This window comes from Anomalospiza imberbis, chromosome 8 (genome assembly GCF_031753505.1).
Source record: "Anomalospiza imberbis isolate Cuckoo-Finch-1a 21T00152 chromosome 8, ASM3175350v1, whole genome shotgun sequence".
NCBI classification, from domain to species: Eukaryota; Metazoa; Chordata; class Aves; order Passeriformes; family Viduidae; genus Anomalospiza; species Anomalospiza imberbis.
In genome coordinates this window covers 34,969,239-34,985,870 of record NC_089688.1, presented here as the reverse complement: position 1 = coordinate 34,985,870, position 16,632 = coordinate 34,969,239, and the positions used below count along the sequence as shown (strand labels likewise).

The following is a 16,632-nucleotide window of genomic DNA, read 5'->3' as shown; positions in this document are numbered from 1 at the left end:
TCCTGCTTTCAGGAACTGCTTTCAGCTGACCAGGAACTGAAGGGCAGTGAGCCCTCATTTGTTTTTCCTTCCTAAATTACCAGAGTTTGAAGTTTTGGTATCAAAAACTCCAACTTTGGATAAAACGAGCTTGTGAATATTGTATAAATACCAGAAAACAAATTGATTGAATCCAGTAGAAAGGAAACTGATATTCTACAGAGGGAATTTTCCAGGAGGAATGCTGCTCTCTCCTTTTCTCCATCCAGTCTGCCAGAGGTCATCTCCTGGCAGAGAGCTGGGAGAGCCTCCCGAGGAGCCCAAGGCAATTCCCACCATCCCAGAGACTGAGAAGGGGCTCCTGGGGAGGCTGAAGTCCTGCACCACACAGGTATTCCTGCCGCGATTTTTACTGCGCTGCAGCTACGCTTCATTTACCTCCTCTCTTTTGATATCCCTTAATGGGGTTGTAACAAAGCTCATGGAAATCAATGGAATTCAGCAAAAATCACTCCAAAGACCGGGCATTTCACGTGCCAGGAGCCGAAACAAGGGGTCCTTTTCTGCCAGTCTTTGATTTGATGTGTTTGCCTGGGGCTCTGCTCAGTGGAGGCTGGACTTGGTGCTCGGAGGAGCAGTGGGGGCTGCTGCAGCACCCACCACGGACACCCTCGGCAGCCATGGAATGGAGCCACGGAGCCCCGAAATCCCATGGGAGCCCCGAAATCCCATGGGAACCCCAAAATTCCATGGGGACCCCGAAATCCCATGGGAGCCCCAAAACCCCATGGGAACCCCAAAATCCCATGGGAACCCCGAAACCCCATGGGAACCCCGAAACCCCATGGGAACCCCAAAACCCCATGGGAGCCCCAAAACCCCATGGGAACCCCAAAATCCCATGGGGACCCCAATATCCCATGGGAGCCCCAAAACCCCATGGGAACCTGCTGTGGTTTGGGATTTCGGGGTATATCCCAAAACCCAAAAGAGGGAATTTATCCAAGACTCGGACGAGCTGCGCAGGAGAGTAAAAGCAGCCGCCGTGCTGGGGTGGGAGCCGTGGGCGCCGGGAATTCTGGGCACCGGGAATTCCGGGCACCGGGGCGCTCCCGGCGGGCTCGGGCTCCTTACCCTGGATGCCACCGCACAGCTGGGCCAGCGTGGCTTGCGTTGGTCCGTTCTGGCATCTCCGCTCCGCAGCGCTGCTGGGAGCCAACGAGCGAGGCAGGGATCGGGATTAACCCGGGACAGCCCGTCAGGCCGGGCTGGGCTGGGCAACTGCCCGGAGCGATCCCTCGGTGCCCGCAGGGTGATTGGTGCGGCACGCTGCGGGTGCTGTGCCAGCTCTGCCCACGGGGACAGAGCTCCTCACACGGATGGGCTGGGGTGGGGCTGCTGCCTCCGGGGCAGTCTGGGTGCGCTCACCCTTCCTCTCTCCCGCAGCATCGGCGGAGGAGATTCCCTGTCCCTGCTGCTGCCCCGGGGCTCTGAGCACGCAAAGAGGCAGCGGCTTATTCACTGGGAATTGGCAGCGGTTTATTCACTGGGAATTGGCTGAGCGTGGGATCGGGCCAGGGTTCTGGGCGGTGTTCCCTCCTCCAGAGGCTCCAGCGTGCCACAGGGATGCTCTGGGTGTGCCGCGGGACCCGGGCTCTCTGCGGCCAGCGCTCCGAATTAAAGCGACCCCCGGGGGTGCTGCTGATCCACAGCGCCCCTTCCTTCGGTCATTCGTGCATCAGCATCAGAGGCTTTTTGGTCATTACCCGATATTGCCTCACCAGACAGCCCCGGCAGGAGGAAAAGTGGTGAAGAATGTCCTCAGGGAGAGAAATCCATAATGTAGATATTAACAAAAGGCATGTCTCTTTGGAGTGCTCAGACTCATTTTTCAGACTTAAAAATGAAGATGATGGGTCTAAACCTTTTATTTCAGCGCTAAATTGGCTTTTTGGCTGCCTAAAGTGCTCTTTGCAGTATTCAAGGGCCAAGGTGTGCACCAGAGGTGACACCGATCAACTCTCAGGTGCCTTTTTCCCCCACTGCATGCAAACCCAGCTCCTCGAGCACCGCTGCATTTCATAGGAAGCAGCCCTTTTTCTGTTGTTTTTTTGCTGTTGATTCTGTCACTGTGTTTCTGTTCCCCTGCTCAGCCCCAATTACCAGGATGTGGTTTTGAGTTTTACAAACAGACACACACTAAAACATTTAGCAGTGATCCTCTGTTCATCTGATTTCAGTCATTTTGTGCATGACTCCAATCTCCATCTCCCAGTGTCTCTCAGGGTAATTAGAAGCAATGTATTTCCCATAACTCATGTTAAGCCACACATCATCATCACTTGAGTCCAAAACTTCTAGGGTATTACCTTTATTAAGGTTATTTGCTGCCATGGGAATCAAACTCCTCTGCAATGATTTTAAACCGTGAAGCTGAAACATTTGTGTGTTGTGTGAATTCAGGCTTGGCCCATTTTGCCGTTATTCACTCCTTTAATTTTTTGCTGGAGCTGCTGGAAGCTGTGATGCCGTCAGTAGAGGCTTGCTCAGCTCCTTCATTTCACAGCAGGGAGGAGACAGCAGGAGAAACAAACCCACGGGTTAAGGGACAAACCCGTGGGCTGGAAGGGACAAACCCGTGGGCTGGAAGGGACAAACCCACTGGTTAAGGGGCAAACTTGCGGGCTGGAAGGGACAAACCCACGGTTGGAAGGGACAAACCCACGGGTTAAGGGACAAATCCACGGCTGGAAGGGACAAACCCACGGGTTAAGGGACAAACCCACGGCTGGAAGGGACAAACCCGTGGGTTGTAAGGGACAAACCCGTGGGCTGGAAGGGACAAACCCATGGGTTAAGGGACAAACCCAAAATTTGTAAGGGACAAACCCATTGGTGGGAAGGGACAAACCCACAGGTTTGTAAGGGATAAACCCACGGGCTGGAAGGGACAAACCCACAATTTGTAAGGGACAAGCCCATGGGCTGTAAGGGAACACTGACGGCCCTGGGGGGCTCAGCCCGGAATCACCTCGGCTGGGCTGGGCTGGGCTGGACAAGGGAGCTGCTCTCAGGCAGCACCGGCACCAGGCTCCTCTCCACTTGTCTGCCAGGAAATTCATAGGATCCCAGACTGGTGTGGGTTGGAGGGACCCCAAATCCTACCCAGTGCCACCCCTGCCATGGCAGGGCCACCTCCCACCGTCCCAGGTGCTCCCAGCCCCAGTGTCCAGCCTGGCCTTGGGCACTGCCAGGGATCCAGGGGCAGTCCCAGCTGCTCTGGACACCCTGTCCCCCCACTCCCAGGGAAGAATTTCCTCCCATTATCCCACCTAAGCCTGTCCTCTGGCAGTTTAAATCCATGTTATTTTCCCCGCCGACGGAAGGGTCTCGGCTGAGGGGCAGCCGTGGGATACCTGGGATACCTGAGCTCGCTGATGCCGTGGCACTCACACGGCCTGGGGAAGGGGGAGACTGGGGGGCTCGGGAAGGTTTGGGGGCTGAGGCTTCTGAGGATGGCTTGAGGACCTCCTGGGCTCGGAGGTGTTGGGGCGTCCGGGGGATTTTAGTGGTGAGGGGGGCTCCGGGAACGTGGGGCTGTCGGGGCGGCGCAGCCCCGCCGCCTCTGCCATGCCCCGCGGGCAGGGGCTGCCTCCCGCACCGGCGGCCGCTGGGGATGACCCGAAAATCCCACTCGCTCCTGCACCGAGCCGCGGCAGAGCCGCGCTCCCAGCGGGGGCTGCTCCGAGGCCGGCGCCCCCTCCCTCCGTCCATCCATCCATCCCTCCCTCCATCCATCCGTCCGTCCGTCCCTCCCGCATCCCTCCCCCTCCCCGGGGCGGCCCCGCCGCGCCCCCGCCCCGCTCGCCCCGCGCCGGGCGGAGCTTGCCCGCGGTGCCGCGGGCTCGGAGTTGCGCCGGGCGGCGGAGGCGAGCGGAGCGCGGCGCTCCCGGCCCCGGCCCGGGCCATGCAGGATGCTCCCGGCCGCCGCCCCGCGCCCGCCGCCGCTGCTGTGGCCGCCGCCCGCCGAGCCCCCCGCTCCGCCCTGGGCCTGGGTGCTGCCCGCGGCCGCGGGGCTGCTCCGGGTGGGCGCTGCCGCCGCCGGGGCCCCCCCTCCGCCGCCGCCGCCGCCGCCGCCGCTGCTGCTGCCGCCCCCCGCGCTGGTGCGGCCCGGGCCGGGCTGGCGCGGCCCCGCCGAGCCCCCGCTGCTGCCGCTGCTGCCCGCGGCCGCCGAGCCGCTCCTGCACGGCCAGGTAAGGGCGGAGCCGCCGTGCGGGGACACAACTTTCCCGGAGCCGCTGCCCGGCGCCAGCCCCGGCACCGAGACCTCCGCCCGCCGCGGGGAGGCGGCGGAACAGACCCCGCGGGGCGGCGGGGGCTCCCGGGGCTCTGCATCCTCCTTTTCCGAGCTCTGCATCCTCCGCTTCCCGAGCTCCGCATCCCCCCTTCCCCGGGCGCTGCATCCTTCTTTTCCCGGGTTCTACAGCTCCCTTCCTCGGGCTCTGCACCACCCCCCTTCCCTGGGCTCTGCATCCCCCCTTCCCAAGCTCTGCATCCCCCCTTCCTGGGTTTTTCATCCCACTCCCTCGGGGCGCTGCATCCCCCCCTTCCCAAGCTCTGCATCCCCCCTTCCTGGGTTTTTCATCCCACTCCCTCGGGGCGCTGCATCCCCCCCTTCCCAAGCTCTGCATCCCCCCTTCCTGGGTTTTTCATCCCACTCCCTCGGGGAGCTGCATCCCCCCCTTCCCAAGCTCTGCATCCCCCCTTCCCCGGATTCTGCAACCCCTTCCCAAGCTCTGCATCCCCCCTTCCCCGGATTCTGCACCCTCTTCCCGACGCTCTGCGCCCCGCGGGCTCGGTCGCCGGTCGCGGCCCCGGTGTGCCGGAGCGCGGCACTTCCCGCGGCTCTGGAAACGTGTGGCGGGGATTTCTCCGGGAGGAGGGGGGCTGCCAGAGGGGCTGGGGGTCCCTCCGGCGGGGCTGGGCTCCCCGCCGGCTGCAGGATGCGCTTTCGGCAGATGCAGCCGGAACGGGAGCGATGCTCCCGGCAGCCGGGGCAGCATCCCCGCCGAGCGTTCTGTGAATATTTATAAAGACGAAAGTTTTGAGCCGTGTCACTGGAACCACCGTGTCGCGCCAGTGCTTTCCCTGATGAATATTTCAATTATTAATTGCTGCCGTGAGGCGGCTCGCAGCAGCGGAGCCCTCAGCCGAGTGCTCGCCCCTCTCAGCGGAGGGGTCGGAGACGTGCGCGCAGTTTTGCCTCGGCTTTATGGTTTTTGGTAGACAGAAGTAAAAATAAACGCGAGCCGCGAGCGCTGTGGCGTCCGCTGGATTCCGTGTGATGATTTCCAGCCTTTTCGAGCTCGAGCGTCTCTTGTGGTTCGGGAGAAAACAGTCGGTGCTGCTGTAATGAAACGGGAACATCAATTATTCCCCAGCGGGAGACCGCTCCACGAACCTGCAGAGGTGGTTTTGCTGTGGGAACCCATTGGCCGGGCGAATTTAAGTTGAGAAAAACTACGTTTCTGCCGTTTCCTTTGGCTCTCCAGACGCATTTTCAGGCTCTTCCAGGCGCTGTAAGGGTCAGCGTAGCAGAGAAGCCCAGGCTGCAGCCGCTGCCGGCGTGCCCTGCTCCAGGCTGCGCTTTGCGCTTCCCGAACCGCTCCGTGCTGCTCACCGCGTCGTGCCCAGCGAAACACAAACCCTTGTCGGGCTGAAGGGGCATTCCTGACATTTTCCGAGCTCATCTGTCGCGTAATTAGGAAGTAATTGAAAGCATCGGTTACTCAGCGTAAAATCCTTTTGTTAACTCCTCCTCTCGTGTTTGTTTGCTTTTTTTTGACCCCCTCCGAAGTGGATATTTGGAGCTCATTCCCCGGTCGTAGGATTTTCCCCTTCCTCCAGCGTGGAATTCGTCCCGGTGCTCCCGCCCGTGTACACAGCCGCGGTGCCGCCGCACGCCGGGAAGGGCTGGATTGATAAAAGGCTGCCCAGCTGCAAAGTAAGTGCGAGCCTGGCGTGCTGAGGGGTTTTTTGGGGCTTTTTTTTTTGGTGTACATCAAGTACATGAGCTGAAGAGTCCTGTGGGTTTAGGGGTGTGAGAGGTCGGTGTTTGTCAGGAGAACCCTGAGGAGGAGGAATGTTGGAATGCTGGAAGGGGCAGGTGATGGAGCAGCACTTACAGCTTCACTCTTCCCAAGTTTTAATAGGACTGAAATGTCCTAATGTTTATTCCTTTGAGTAGAACGTCCTCATTTTCCTCCCAGATGCGATTATGGGGGTTTTCCATCTTCCCTTCTTCCCTGGTTTTCCCACTGTTTGTCCCAAAGGGGTGCCACAGTCCAGCGCTGGCAGAGCAGTGTCACCGTGGGCACTGCCACATCCCTGGTGCCAGGGTGGCCCTCGGGGCCCCGTGTCCCCATCCCACCTCTGTTCCCCACATCTGCCCCTTTGCCAGCTGAATGCTGAACACCTGGCTTTGTGCCGCTGTCTCTCAGCTGGCTTTGTGCTCTGTCCCCCCCGTCCCTCAGCTGGCTTTGTGCTCTTCCCCCCTGTCCCTCAGCTGGTTTTGTACCTTTGTCCCCCCTGTCCCTCAGCTGGCTTTGTGCTCTTCCCCCCTGTCCCTCAGGTGGTTTTGTACCTTTGTTCCCCCTGTCCCTCAGCTGGCTTTGTGCTCTGTCCCCCCTGTCCCTCAGCTGGTTTTGTACCTTTGTCCCCCCTGTCCCTCAGGTGGTTTTGTACCTTTGTCCCCCCTGTCCCTCAGGTGGTTTTGTACCTTTGTCCCCCCTGTCCCTAAGCTGGCTTTGTACCTTTGTCCCCCCTGTCCCTCAGCTGGTTTTGTAACTTTGTCCCCCCTGTCCCTCAGCTGGTTTTGTACCTTTGTTCCCCCTGTCCCTCAGCTGGCTTTGTGCTCTTCCCCCCTGTCCCTCAGCTGGCTTTGTGCTCTTCCCCCCTGTCCCTCAGGTGGTTTTGTACCTTTGTCCCCCCTGTCCCTCAGCTGGTTTTGTACCTTTGTCCCCCCTGTCCCTCAGCTGGCTTTGTGCTCTTCCCCCCTGTCCCTCAGGTGGTTTTGTACTTTTGTCCCCCCTGTCCCTCAGCTGGCTTTGTGCTCTTCCCCGCTGTCCCTCACCCCCGTGTCCCCCATGTCTGGGGAGGTGGCCGCAGTCCCTGGTGCCAGTGGGGTCACTCGGGGTGGCTGTGCCAGGCCGGGGCGTGGCTGTGCCAGGCCAGCGCTGCCTCCAGGGGTTCCTTGCCTCGTGATCAGTTGTGTCAAAGCCACTTCATGTTTGTGGTCACTTCAGCCTCAGCACCGAGGGAGCAGAAACCTGCCTGCTTTGGGCAGTTTGTCCCCAGCTGTGGTTCTGCCTGTTGAAATGCCGAGTTAAAGACTCGTTCTCACTTGTATTTCTGAGTTGGGGATCTCAACCTGTAACGTTTTTCTTTCTTTCTGTTGGACAGATCTACTTGAACAATGCCTTTGCCCTGGATCCGGCCTGGATCCAGCCTGAGGAGTCCAGGCTGTTCCAGGGGGCTGAGAAGCCTCTGCTGCTGAGCAATCAAGTAGCCATGGCTGTAGCCAGGCCAGCTGCTGCCTCCAGGCCGCTGCCCACGCTCGTCTTGGCCCCTCAGCTGATCCCAGGTCAGGAAATAATTCCATCAATAATTAATTGCCTGTTTCTTGGTGGTTTTCCCTTAATGCACCCCCCAGAGAGGCAAAGCTGCTCTCGAAAGCAAAGATTTGCTTCCACTCAGCTGCAAAGCTTTGCTTGAGCAGAGCCTTGATGGCCGAGTGCAGCTCACCTCTGGATGATCTGAGAGGAAGAGAGGGCTGTGTGTGACTGCAGCAGATTGTGCCAGGCTGCTCTGTAGCTGCTTGGTGACCTCTGCCAGGAAGGGACCAACCACTCCCCACCTACTGAGTTTATTTTTCAAACGAGGAATCGCTGTCAGCCTCAATGATTCTATGATTCTGTGGCACAGTCCGTGTGGGATTCTCTGGCTGCTCATTTTCAGCGTTTGGTGGGGTCTGTGTAGACAGCCAGCAGGAGAGAGGAGCAGTGGATCCATCATCTCATTATGGCTCAGTCATTTCTGAAATAAATTCCATTAATCTGCATAAATCTGAAATAAATTCCATTAATCTGAACAGAAGAACGAAAGGTTATAAATATTAACTGCGTAAATATTTTGTGATGCTCTAGGTAACTAAGATTTACACCTGGAAAAGAGCATTTATCCTTGGACAAGAGCAGAGCATGCATTCCAGCAGGGCTGAATCTCTGTTTTGTGGCTGCAGGAGTAAATTAAAATAGCAGTTCTATACAGAAGGCTGAGGAGAAAAGTGCCTCTGATGTTTCAGCCCCTAAATACACTCCTAAAGTGGGAGCTGGAATTACTGGCTTGCAGCCAGCTGTTCCTGCCTTCCTCAGAGCAAAGGTGCTGTGCCTGGGGATGAGAGCAGAGCTCCCCTTTCCACGGGCTCTCCCCAAAAGCAGTTTGTATTTCAGAGCTGTGCAGCACCCAGGACGTCGTGTTTGCCATCAGTGCTGAGGTTCAGAGGGTGCTGGAGGAGAGCCTCGCTCTTGGGCGCGTTACCAGCCTGGTTAATTAGCAGGGAGTGCCCTGGCACATGTTGGCCCCTTCAAGCTGGGTCTGTATTTTGGTGTTTCAGCAGAGCTGCGGCTCAGCCGTCCTCTCCTCCTGCCAGCACTGCCTGGGGCTCAGCTGGAGGAGTCAGTGCTGTGGGGAAACCCTGGTATTAATTCATTTCTGTCTATTAGAGGATTTATTGGTATTTATTACACATAAAAGCAGCTGTGTACCTGGGCTGCCTGGGAAATCACAGGATGGGTGTGCTGCCGAGGGAGGGGGTCTGGGCAGGGGAGCCACAGCCCCTCCTGTTTCTGCACCTTCCAAAGACTTCAGTGTTTTAAAATATTTCAGTATTTTAAACGCGCACAAGCATATTTAATCACGTGCAGAATGGCAGATATGAGTCAAGAGTGCTCCTGGGAGCAGCTCAGGGGCAGTGCCAGGCAGAACAGGGACACTGCCAGCCTGGTGCCACCTCTGTGGGCTGCAGGGAGCCCTGGGAGGGGAAGGGTTTCCTCCCCCTCGACAGTGCCATGTGCCCATGGCTGCGTGCTCAGGACCCTGCAGCTGGACCCTGCTCCTCCTGCAGCAGCAGGATCGGTGCTGGCTGCCAGCTGAGCTCCCTCGATGGGGGAGAAGGGCAGGGAGGAGCTCAAATCCCCCCAACCATCTCTGTGAATAGTGGGATCACAGAGTCCTGGGACAGTTTGGGTTAGGAGGGACCTCAAATCCCACCCAGGGCCACCCTGCCATGGCAGGGACACCTCCCACTGTCCCAGGTGCTCCAGCCCCAGTGTCCAGCCTGGCCTTGGGCACTGCCAGGGATCCAGTGGCAGCCCCAGCTGCTCTGGGCACCCTGTGCCAGGACCAGTCAGGAATTCCTTCCCATCCTTCGTGAGCTGTTGGTGCCAATCCATCCCGTCCCAGGCTGGGTGGGACTCCAGAGCTCGTCAGGGACCTGTGGCCCCTCCTGCAGGGTGACCCCATCCCTGTCCTGCAGCCAGAAGCAGGAGCTGCTTCCCCAGGTGCCATGGCAGCACTGGAAGTGTTTCCTGCGGAATATCTGCACTCAGTGTGAGGAGTGATAAAAGTCCTGGGAGCAGATCCTCCCTTAGGTGGGATCAGGGGGAGTTAATCAGGTTCCTGCGCGGGACGGCAGCTCTGCCTTCCCCAGTTCTCAGTAATGATATAATTGTTTTCTCAATGGAGCTGCAGCCTTCCTCAGCTAAAGGAGTGAGCAGGGAGCCTGGTGGATAATGTGCATAATTTAACAGCTGCAGCCCCAGCTACTCCAAGGTGTTATTTGCTGTGAGAAGCAGCAGTTATTATTCTCTCCCAAAGTGCAAACCATGAATTATGTGCTCTGTGTTGTGTGTTTCTGAGGAGAAGGGTGGCCTTTGCCCCTGGCAATGATGCCTGGCTCATGTCTGCTCCGGGGAGGAGGCAGCGCTGAAAGTTTCTGCAAAGAGAGCCTTGGTATTTCTGGGAAGGAAGGAAGGGAGGGAAGGGTTCACGTTTCTGTCTCCTGCGCTGTGTGGGTGAGGTCAGGGCTGGCCAGGTGCCCTGTGCCACCTGTGTCGGTGCCAGCTGGGTGTCCTGCACATCCCTGTGAGCTGGATGGCTGCTGGACGGGGTGAGGGAGCGCTGGCAGGACCCCGTGGTGGGGTTCCACCCGCTCCTTAGGTGGAAGCTGGAGCTCTGTGGTACAGGACACTCACGGGTGTCATTTGGAGCTGTGCTCCCTGGCCGAGGAGGTGTTCTTATGCCTGCATCTGGGAAGGTTTTCATGGAATTGTGGAATGGTTGGGGCTGGAATGGACCTAAAAGCTCATCTGGTTCCATGTGTCTCCTGCGTGGAGACGAGGATGCCGGGTGGGACATCCCAGGGAGGTTACGTTTTGATCCTTCTCGTTCATGTCTGTCCTTTCTCCTGATGGCAGTACCCTTTACAGGGCCAAGACAGTGGCAGCAGTGGCACTGGTGTGCAGATACACATCCAAACACAGGCCCACTTTGCTAGGTAATTCCAGTTTACAGATTCTGAATGAAATGGGGCTGCTCTCTGTTGAATTTGGGTTCTGTTTTCTCATGAAAAACACCACCCAGGACCTCTGACCCGCCTGTATTTCCTAAGCGCGAGCTCTGTGTTTGAAGCACATCTCCATTTACAAGCACTCAGGTTTTGGCTTCCCAAATTGGATTATCTTGTATTTAAGTGCGTGTGCTGCGGCTCCCTGTTTGGGGACAGAGAATAGCTCAGCAGGACCCCATTCATGTCCCTGAAAAGCCATCAAACCTCTCTTTGTTTGTGGAGCATTCAAGCACTGCCAGCCAAGTGCTTTATTAGGTCTGGGAATGCTTGGCTTTAACCACAGCCTTCACGAAGTTTTTGTTTCGCTCATTAAGTTTATGGTTTTTCGGTACTTTTCCCGTTATCTCCCCAAATCAAGAGAAACTTTGAGTGAAGTTTGTTTTTCGACTAAATGACAGAAATAAACCCACGAGCAATGTCTTTGTGGGCAAGACTGCTGTTCTGACCTTTCCATAACATCATCCTACCTGAACCCGAGAGCTCTGTGTGAATAAATCCAGCCCTCGGTGCTTGCAGGGCTGTTTGTCAGGAGCCAGGGATTTCTATTTACTGCACATGAGCAGGAAAGTCAGCGGGGCAGTTCCTGGCAATCGCTGGGGGTTACAGCGGCAGTGCCAGCAGCTGCTTTCCCCTTGGAAAGCAGGGACATCCCTGGGTTTGTTTGTTTCCCTTCCAGGGCTATTGGTGTGTTTGTCTTTGCAGGGATATCCCTGTGTGTGTTCCCTTTGCAGGGATATCCCTGTGTGTGTTCCCTTTGCAGTGGGATATCCCTGTGTGTGTTCCCTTTGCAGGGATATCCCTGTGTGTGCTCCCTTTGCAGGGATATCCCTGTGTGTGTTCCCTTTGCAGGGATATCCCTGTGTGTGCTCCCTTTGCAGTGGGATATCCCTGTGTTTGTGTCCTTTGCAGTGGGATATCCCTGTGTTTGTTCCCTTTGCAGTGGGATATCCCTGTGTGTGTTCCCTTTGCAGTGGGATATCCCTGTGTGTGTTCCCTTTGCAGGGATATCCCTGTGTTTGTGTCCTTTGCAGTGGGATATCCCTGTGTGTGTTCCCTTTGCAGGGATATCCCTGTGTGTGTTCCCTTTGCAGGGATATCCCTGTGTGTGCTCCCTTTGCAGGGATATCCCTGTGTGTGTTCCCTTTGCAGGGATATCCCTGTGTTTGTGTCCTTTGCAGGGATATCCCTGTGTGTGTTCCCTTTGCAGTGGGATATCCCTGTGTTTGTTCCCTTTGCAGTGGGATATCCCTGTGTGTGTTCCCTTTGCAGTGGGATATCCCTGTGTTTGTTCCCTTTGGTGGGATGTCAGGGTGTTCAGAGGTTTTTAGGAACTCTAAACACAGGCTCAGGGTCAGGTTGAGAAGGAGACTTTTGTTCCACACGAGGTGAAAGCTTTGCACAAATCCGAATTTGTGCACTGAAATGTCCACACCCCCTCGTGTCTCATAGACATCACTCCCTCCTGCAGAATCCTTCCACCTCACACCTGGCCCAGCGCCTGCCTGGGCCCTTTTGGGGTCTCTGCTGTCTGTGGGGAGCTGCCCCCCACTCAGCTCTGGGCCAGGTTCAGCTCAGGCTCACAGAAGCCTGGGTCAGGGCCAGGAGGAGGTGCCACATCCCCCCGGGCCATTGCCAAGTCTCGGGGTCTGGGTGTTGAATGACCCCAAGAGTGTAAACGTCCTCGTTTCCAGCCCGAGCAGCCAAAGGAGGAGTCTGGATGCGCAGGGTCGGCTTCTCAAGGTTGTTTATTTTCCCTTATCCAGAACATTCTCTCTCTGCCCTGCTGAGCTCTGTCCAGCAGGTCGGCCATGGCATTCTGTCTGCCCTCAGGGCGGTGTTCCCATTTTATCCCAAAAACTCCGTGTGCCACGTTTACAATAACGTGCCAATATCTGTCATTTCTGTTGGACAGTGTGTCTGTGCCTTAAACCAACAGAAAAGTGCCACCATCACAGCAAGACATGGAGGGCAAGGAGAAGGAGAAGAAGGTCGGGACACACCCAAATCCCTCCATCTTGTCCCTTGAACCCCATTCTAAAAACACCAAAATTCTACTTTTCCACCCTGTGTTAACTCAACTACCACACCACTCAAACCCTTGTGGCTTGTAATTCCTCACACAGAGTTGGCAGCTTTTCCCATGGGCTAAAATTGAAGCCACAGGTGTTTTTGACTTGGTGCCAAGGTGTCTGAGCCCCCTGCCAGGGTCTGGAGCCAGCCAGGGCAGCCAGAGGGTCGTCCTGGGCTTCCACAGCCAAGCAGGCTGAAAAGCACAGAAGCTCTCAGCAAACTGAGCAGCACCTGTCTGGCACACCTGGGCACATCTGTCTGCACTCAGAAGGGGGTGAGGGTGACAGTGGCAGCATCGGGCTCCATCTGCAGCTGAGGTTAAAGGAAGGGACGGCGAATTCTGCCTGAAGTCCTAGAGCTTTAAAACGCAGAGAATCTGACTTTAAAATAGTGAAAATTCTGCCTAAAGACTCAGAGCTTAAAGATGCAGAGACTCCTTCTTTAAAAGACAGACAATTCTGCTTAAAGCCATCAGCTGGGCTGGGGGGCTGTGAGGGGCTGGGCTGGAGGCAGCACAGCACTGGCAGCTCCTGTTGCAGCAGGACTGGTGCCAGGTGCTGCTGATGGCTTTGGGACAGGAACACTGCAGGTGCCCAGGGAGGGTTGGAGTGCCCATCCCTGCAGGCGTCCTGGGAATTCCTGGAGGTGGCACTCAGAGCTCTGGGCTGGGGACAGGGTGGGCATGGGCCACAGCTGGGACTCGATCCTGGAGGGCTTTTCCAGCCCCGGTGACTCTGGGATTCAGAGAGTTTGCACCTCACTGCCAGGGGGGTACCATGAGCTGGCAAAAACAGACCTGGGGAAAACACCATTGCTGGAAAAAAGCCTGCATTTCCCCCCTCATTGCAATACCAGTGATGGAGTTTGACTCCTCTTTTCACGGCGTTTGGCTTTCTAAATTCCCCCTGTGAGTGCGGGGTGATTAATGGGAACTCTAAAACCCTTTCAAGGACTTTTTGAAAAAAAACCTCACAGCAAGATCTGGTTTGTTTGTGAGGAGAAGTTCTCAGGGGGAAGCCCCCTGCTCTCGGGGAGTGCTGGGCCGGCTGGCAGTGCCTTTGGCAGAGCCGGCTTGTGTTTGAGAGGATGGCCTGGGGGATGCTGAGCCCTGCCCGTGCTCTCCCCAGCACTGCCCCCGCGGGGACGGCCCTTCCTCCGCGGAGTTAATCAGCAGGGGAGGAGGAGAGAGAACTTCATCAAAGCAGGGGAAACCTCCCAAGTTCTCTTTCAGCCGAGCGATGAAACTTTGATGAGGGGATTGATGCAAGTTTAATGAGGCAGCCCAGCTCAGGAGCCTGCCCAGGCTCACTTCATTCTCCTGTTTCCTGCCCTCTTTGGGGAAATCACATCCTCCTCTCCAGAAGAAAAGAATCATATGAGAAGTAAACAACCTTTCTGCTCATGTGCCCTGCAGGAAGGCACAGCATAGTGGTGTTTGCAGACAGCATTAGCTTTCACAGGAGCTACAGGAGATGCTTTGTGGGTCTCTCCCAGCAGCAGGCAGCTGGAATTGGGAATGAGCACAGGCTCTTGGAGGGCAGGTGTTTGACCTCATTGAAGGATTGTTCCACTTCCCAGGTGAATGAACAATGAGCTTGTATTTAACACTTGCATTGGTTGGACACTGATGTTTTTTATTTTTTGTTTTTTTAATTTCCACTGTTGGTCTGTCAGAAAAATCTGTTTTCATTTATCCATTGCTAAATGATAAAAACTTAAATATTTGTGGGGTTTGTTTGGCCTCTGTGCCTGTTACTTAGTGTATCAGCTGGTGTTCCTTGGCATGGAGGAGTAATGACTGTGGAAATAATGGACTTTTTTTGGTGACACTGAAAATGTTAAACATCGGTTTTGCTAATGCAGGGCTTATTTTGTTGGGAAATAATTGTTTGTAAAGGGCTGGGGCAAAGCTGGGAGAGCTCAGAGCCCCTGCCAGTGCCTGAGGGGGCTCCAGGAGAGCTGGAGAGGGACTGGGGACAAGGGATGAGGGACAGGACCCAGGAAATGGCTCCCACTGCCAGAGGGCAGGGCTGGATGGGATATTGGGAATTGTTCCCTGGCAGGGTGGGCAGCCCTGGCACAGGGTGCCCAGAGCAGCTGGGGCTGCCCCTGGATCCCTGGCAGTGGCCAAGGCCAGGCTGGACACTGGGGCTGGGAGCAGCTGGGAAAGTGGGAGGTGTCCCTGCCATGGCAGGGGTGGCACTGGGTGGGATTTGGGATCCCTCCCAACCCAAACCATTCCCTGATCCCGTGATTTCACCCCAGTACCCTGCTGTGATTCTCCTGCCTGGAGTTTTTTGGGGGCTGCATCCCCTGCCCTGGAGTGAGCCTCCCCAAACCCCCATTCCCTGCTCTCCGTGCTGGGATACGCACGGAGAGGGAACCTCAGAGTGAGGGAAGGCCTGGAGCGGGGAGGGGGATCAGCTGAGGGTTTGTGCAGCCACAGGTGTCTCCCAGTGCCTGCAGGGTTGGCACCCAGGCTCAGAGCTTTGCTGGGTGCCACAACAAGCTGATGATTGCTTGATTTTTGAAAGCTGAGCTCGGCGTGCAGGGAGGAACAGCTGCTGTTTGTCAGATTTGCTCTGCTCCTCAAGAGTTTTACGGCTCCTGTTCTTGTTTATTTAACATAATTAACCAGGATTCAGCTCTGAAGGTCTTCCCTGCCACTGTCAGGCTGGGGAGAGAATGGTGCAGGGGCTTAAGGGTGTTCAAGGGTTTATTTGAGACATTCCTGGGTTCCATCGGCAGGGGCTGCCATGGGAGGGTTGGAGTGCCCATCCCTGGAGGTGTCCCAGCAATTCCTGGGGGTGGCACTCAGGGCTTTGGGCTGGGGACAGGGTGGGGATGGGGCACAGCTGGGACTCCATGGGCTGGGAGGGCTTTTCCAGCCTTAGGGACTCCATGAAGTGTCCTGCTGAGTTTTCGGGATGAAGGAGATGAGATGTAGAGCTTGTCAAAGTCAGGGATTTGTGTGCAGGACTCAGCAGAGCAGCCAGGCAGGTGAGAGAGCAGTGGGTGCCTAATATAGCAAGGAATAAATTCACATTTGGTATCAGACAGTTACACTTCGGAAAGCTGACAATAATTGTGTTCCCTGTGTTCAAATATTTGACTTTTTAATTAAGATTTTTTTCATTTAAATGTAATAACTCTGTAACAAATGCAGTTTGTGTGTGAGTCACTGCTGCCTTGTCCCTGAGGGTGGGTTATGCTGAGGTGTTCACACCTGTGGGGTTTAGGGGCTGAAAATGCTCCAGCCACAAGCTGGGCTTTGGAATCACCATCAGCAAAGGGGCTCTGGGTCCTTCAGGAATGGCTCAGTCACGGAACGGCTGGGCTTGGGGCGACCCCGGGATCACCCAGCCCAACCCCTGCCCAGGCAGGGGCACCTGGAGCAGGGCACTCAGGAGCGCATCCAGGAGGCTTCGGAACGGCTCTGGAGAGGAGACCCCAGCCCCTCCCTGGGCAGCTGCTCCAGGGCTCTGCCCCTCCGTGCACAGAAGTTCTTCCTCACGTTGGGGTGGAACTTGCTGTGGCTCAGCTCCTGGCCAGTGCTGCTTGTCCTGGCTCTGGCACCACCCTCTGACAGCCCTTGGGGAGATTTGTACGGCTTGCTGGGATCCCCTCGCAGCCTTCCCTTCTCCAGCCTGAGCAGGCCCAGCTCCCAGAGTCCCTCCTCATCTCAGAGATGCTCCAGTCCCAAAAGGACTCCGTGGCCTCTCTGGACCCTCTCCAGTAGCTCCTTGGCTTTCTTCCTTTGTCACTGCTCCAGGGAACAGGGACAGGTGGAGAGGGAACGGCCTCAGGCTGGGCCAGGGCAGGCTCAGGCTGGGCAGCAGCAGGAATTTCCCCATGGAAAGGGGGTCAGGAATTGAAACTGCCCAGGGAGGGTTGGA

At 56.6% G+C, this 16,632-nt stretch overlaps 1 protein-coding gene across 1 annotated transcript in view; it reads left to right on the top strand.

Moving 5' to 3' along the window:
* Window positions 1-3,890: 3,890 nt before the first annotated feature.
* Window positions 3,891-16,632, top strand: part of TCERG1L (transcription elongation regulator 1 like) — a 53,944-nt gene continuing 41,202 nt past the window's right edge. The window contains exons 1-3 of the mRNA XM_068198384.1: window positions 3,891-4,232; window positions 5,837-5,983; window positions 7,441-7,621. Coding sequence (XP_068054485.1) covers window positions 3,954-4,232; window positions 5,837-5,983; window positions 7,441-7,621 — 607 coding nt within the window. The 5' untranslated portion in view covers window positions 3,891-3,953. The remainder of the gene's footprint in view (window positions 4,233-5,836; window positions 5,984-7,440; window positions 7,622-16,632) is intronic.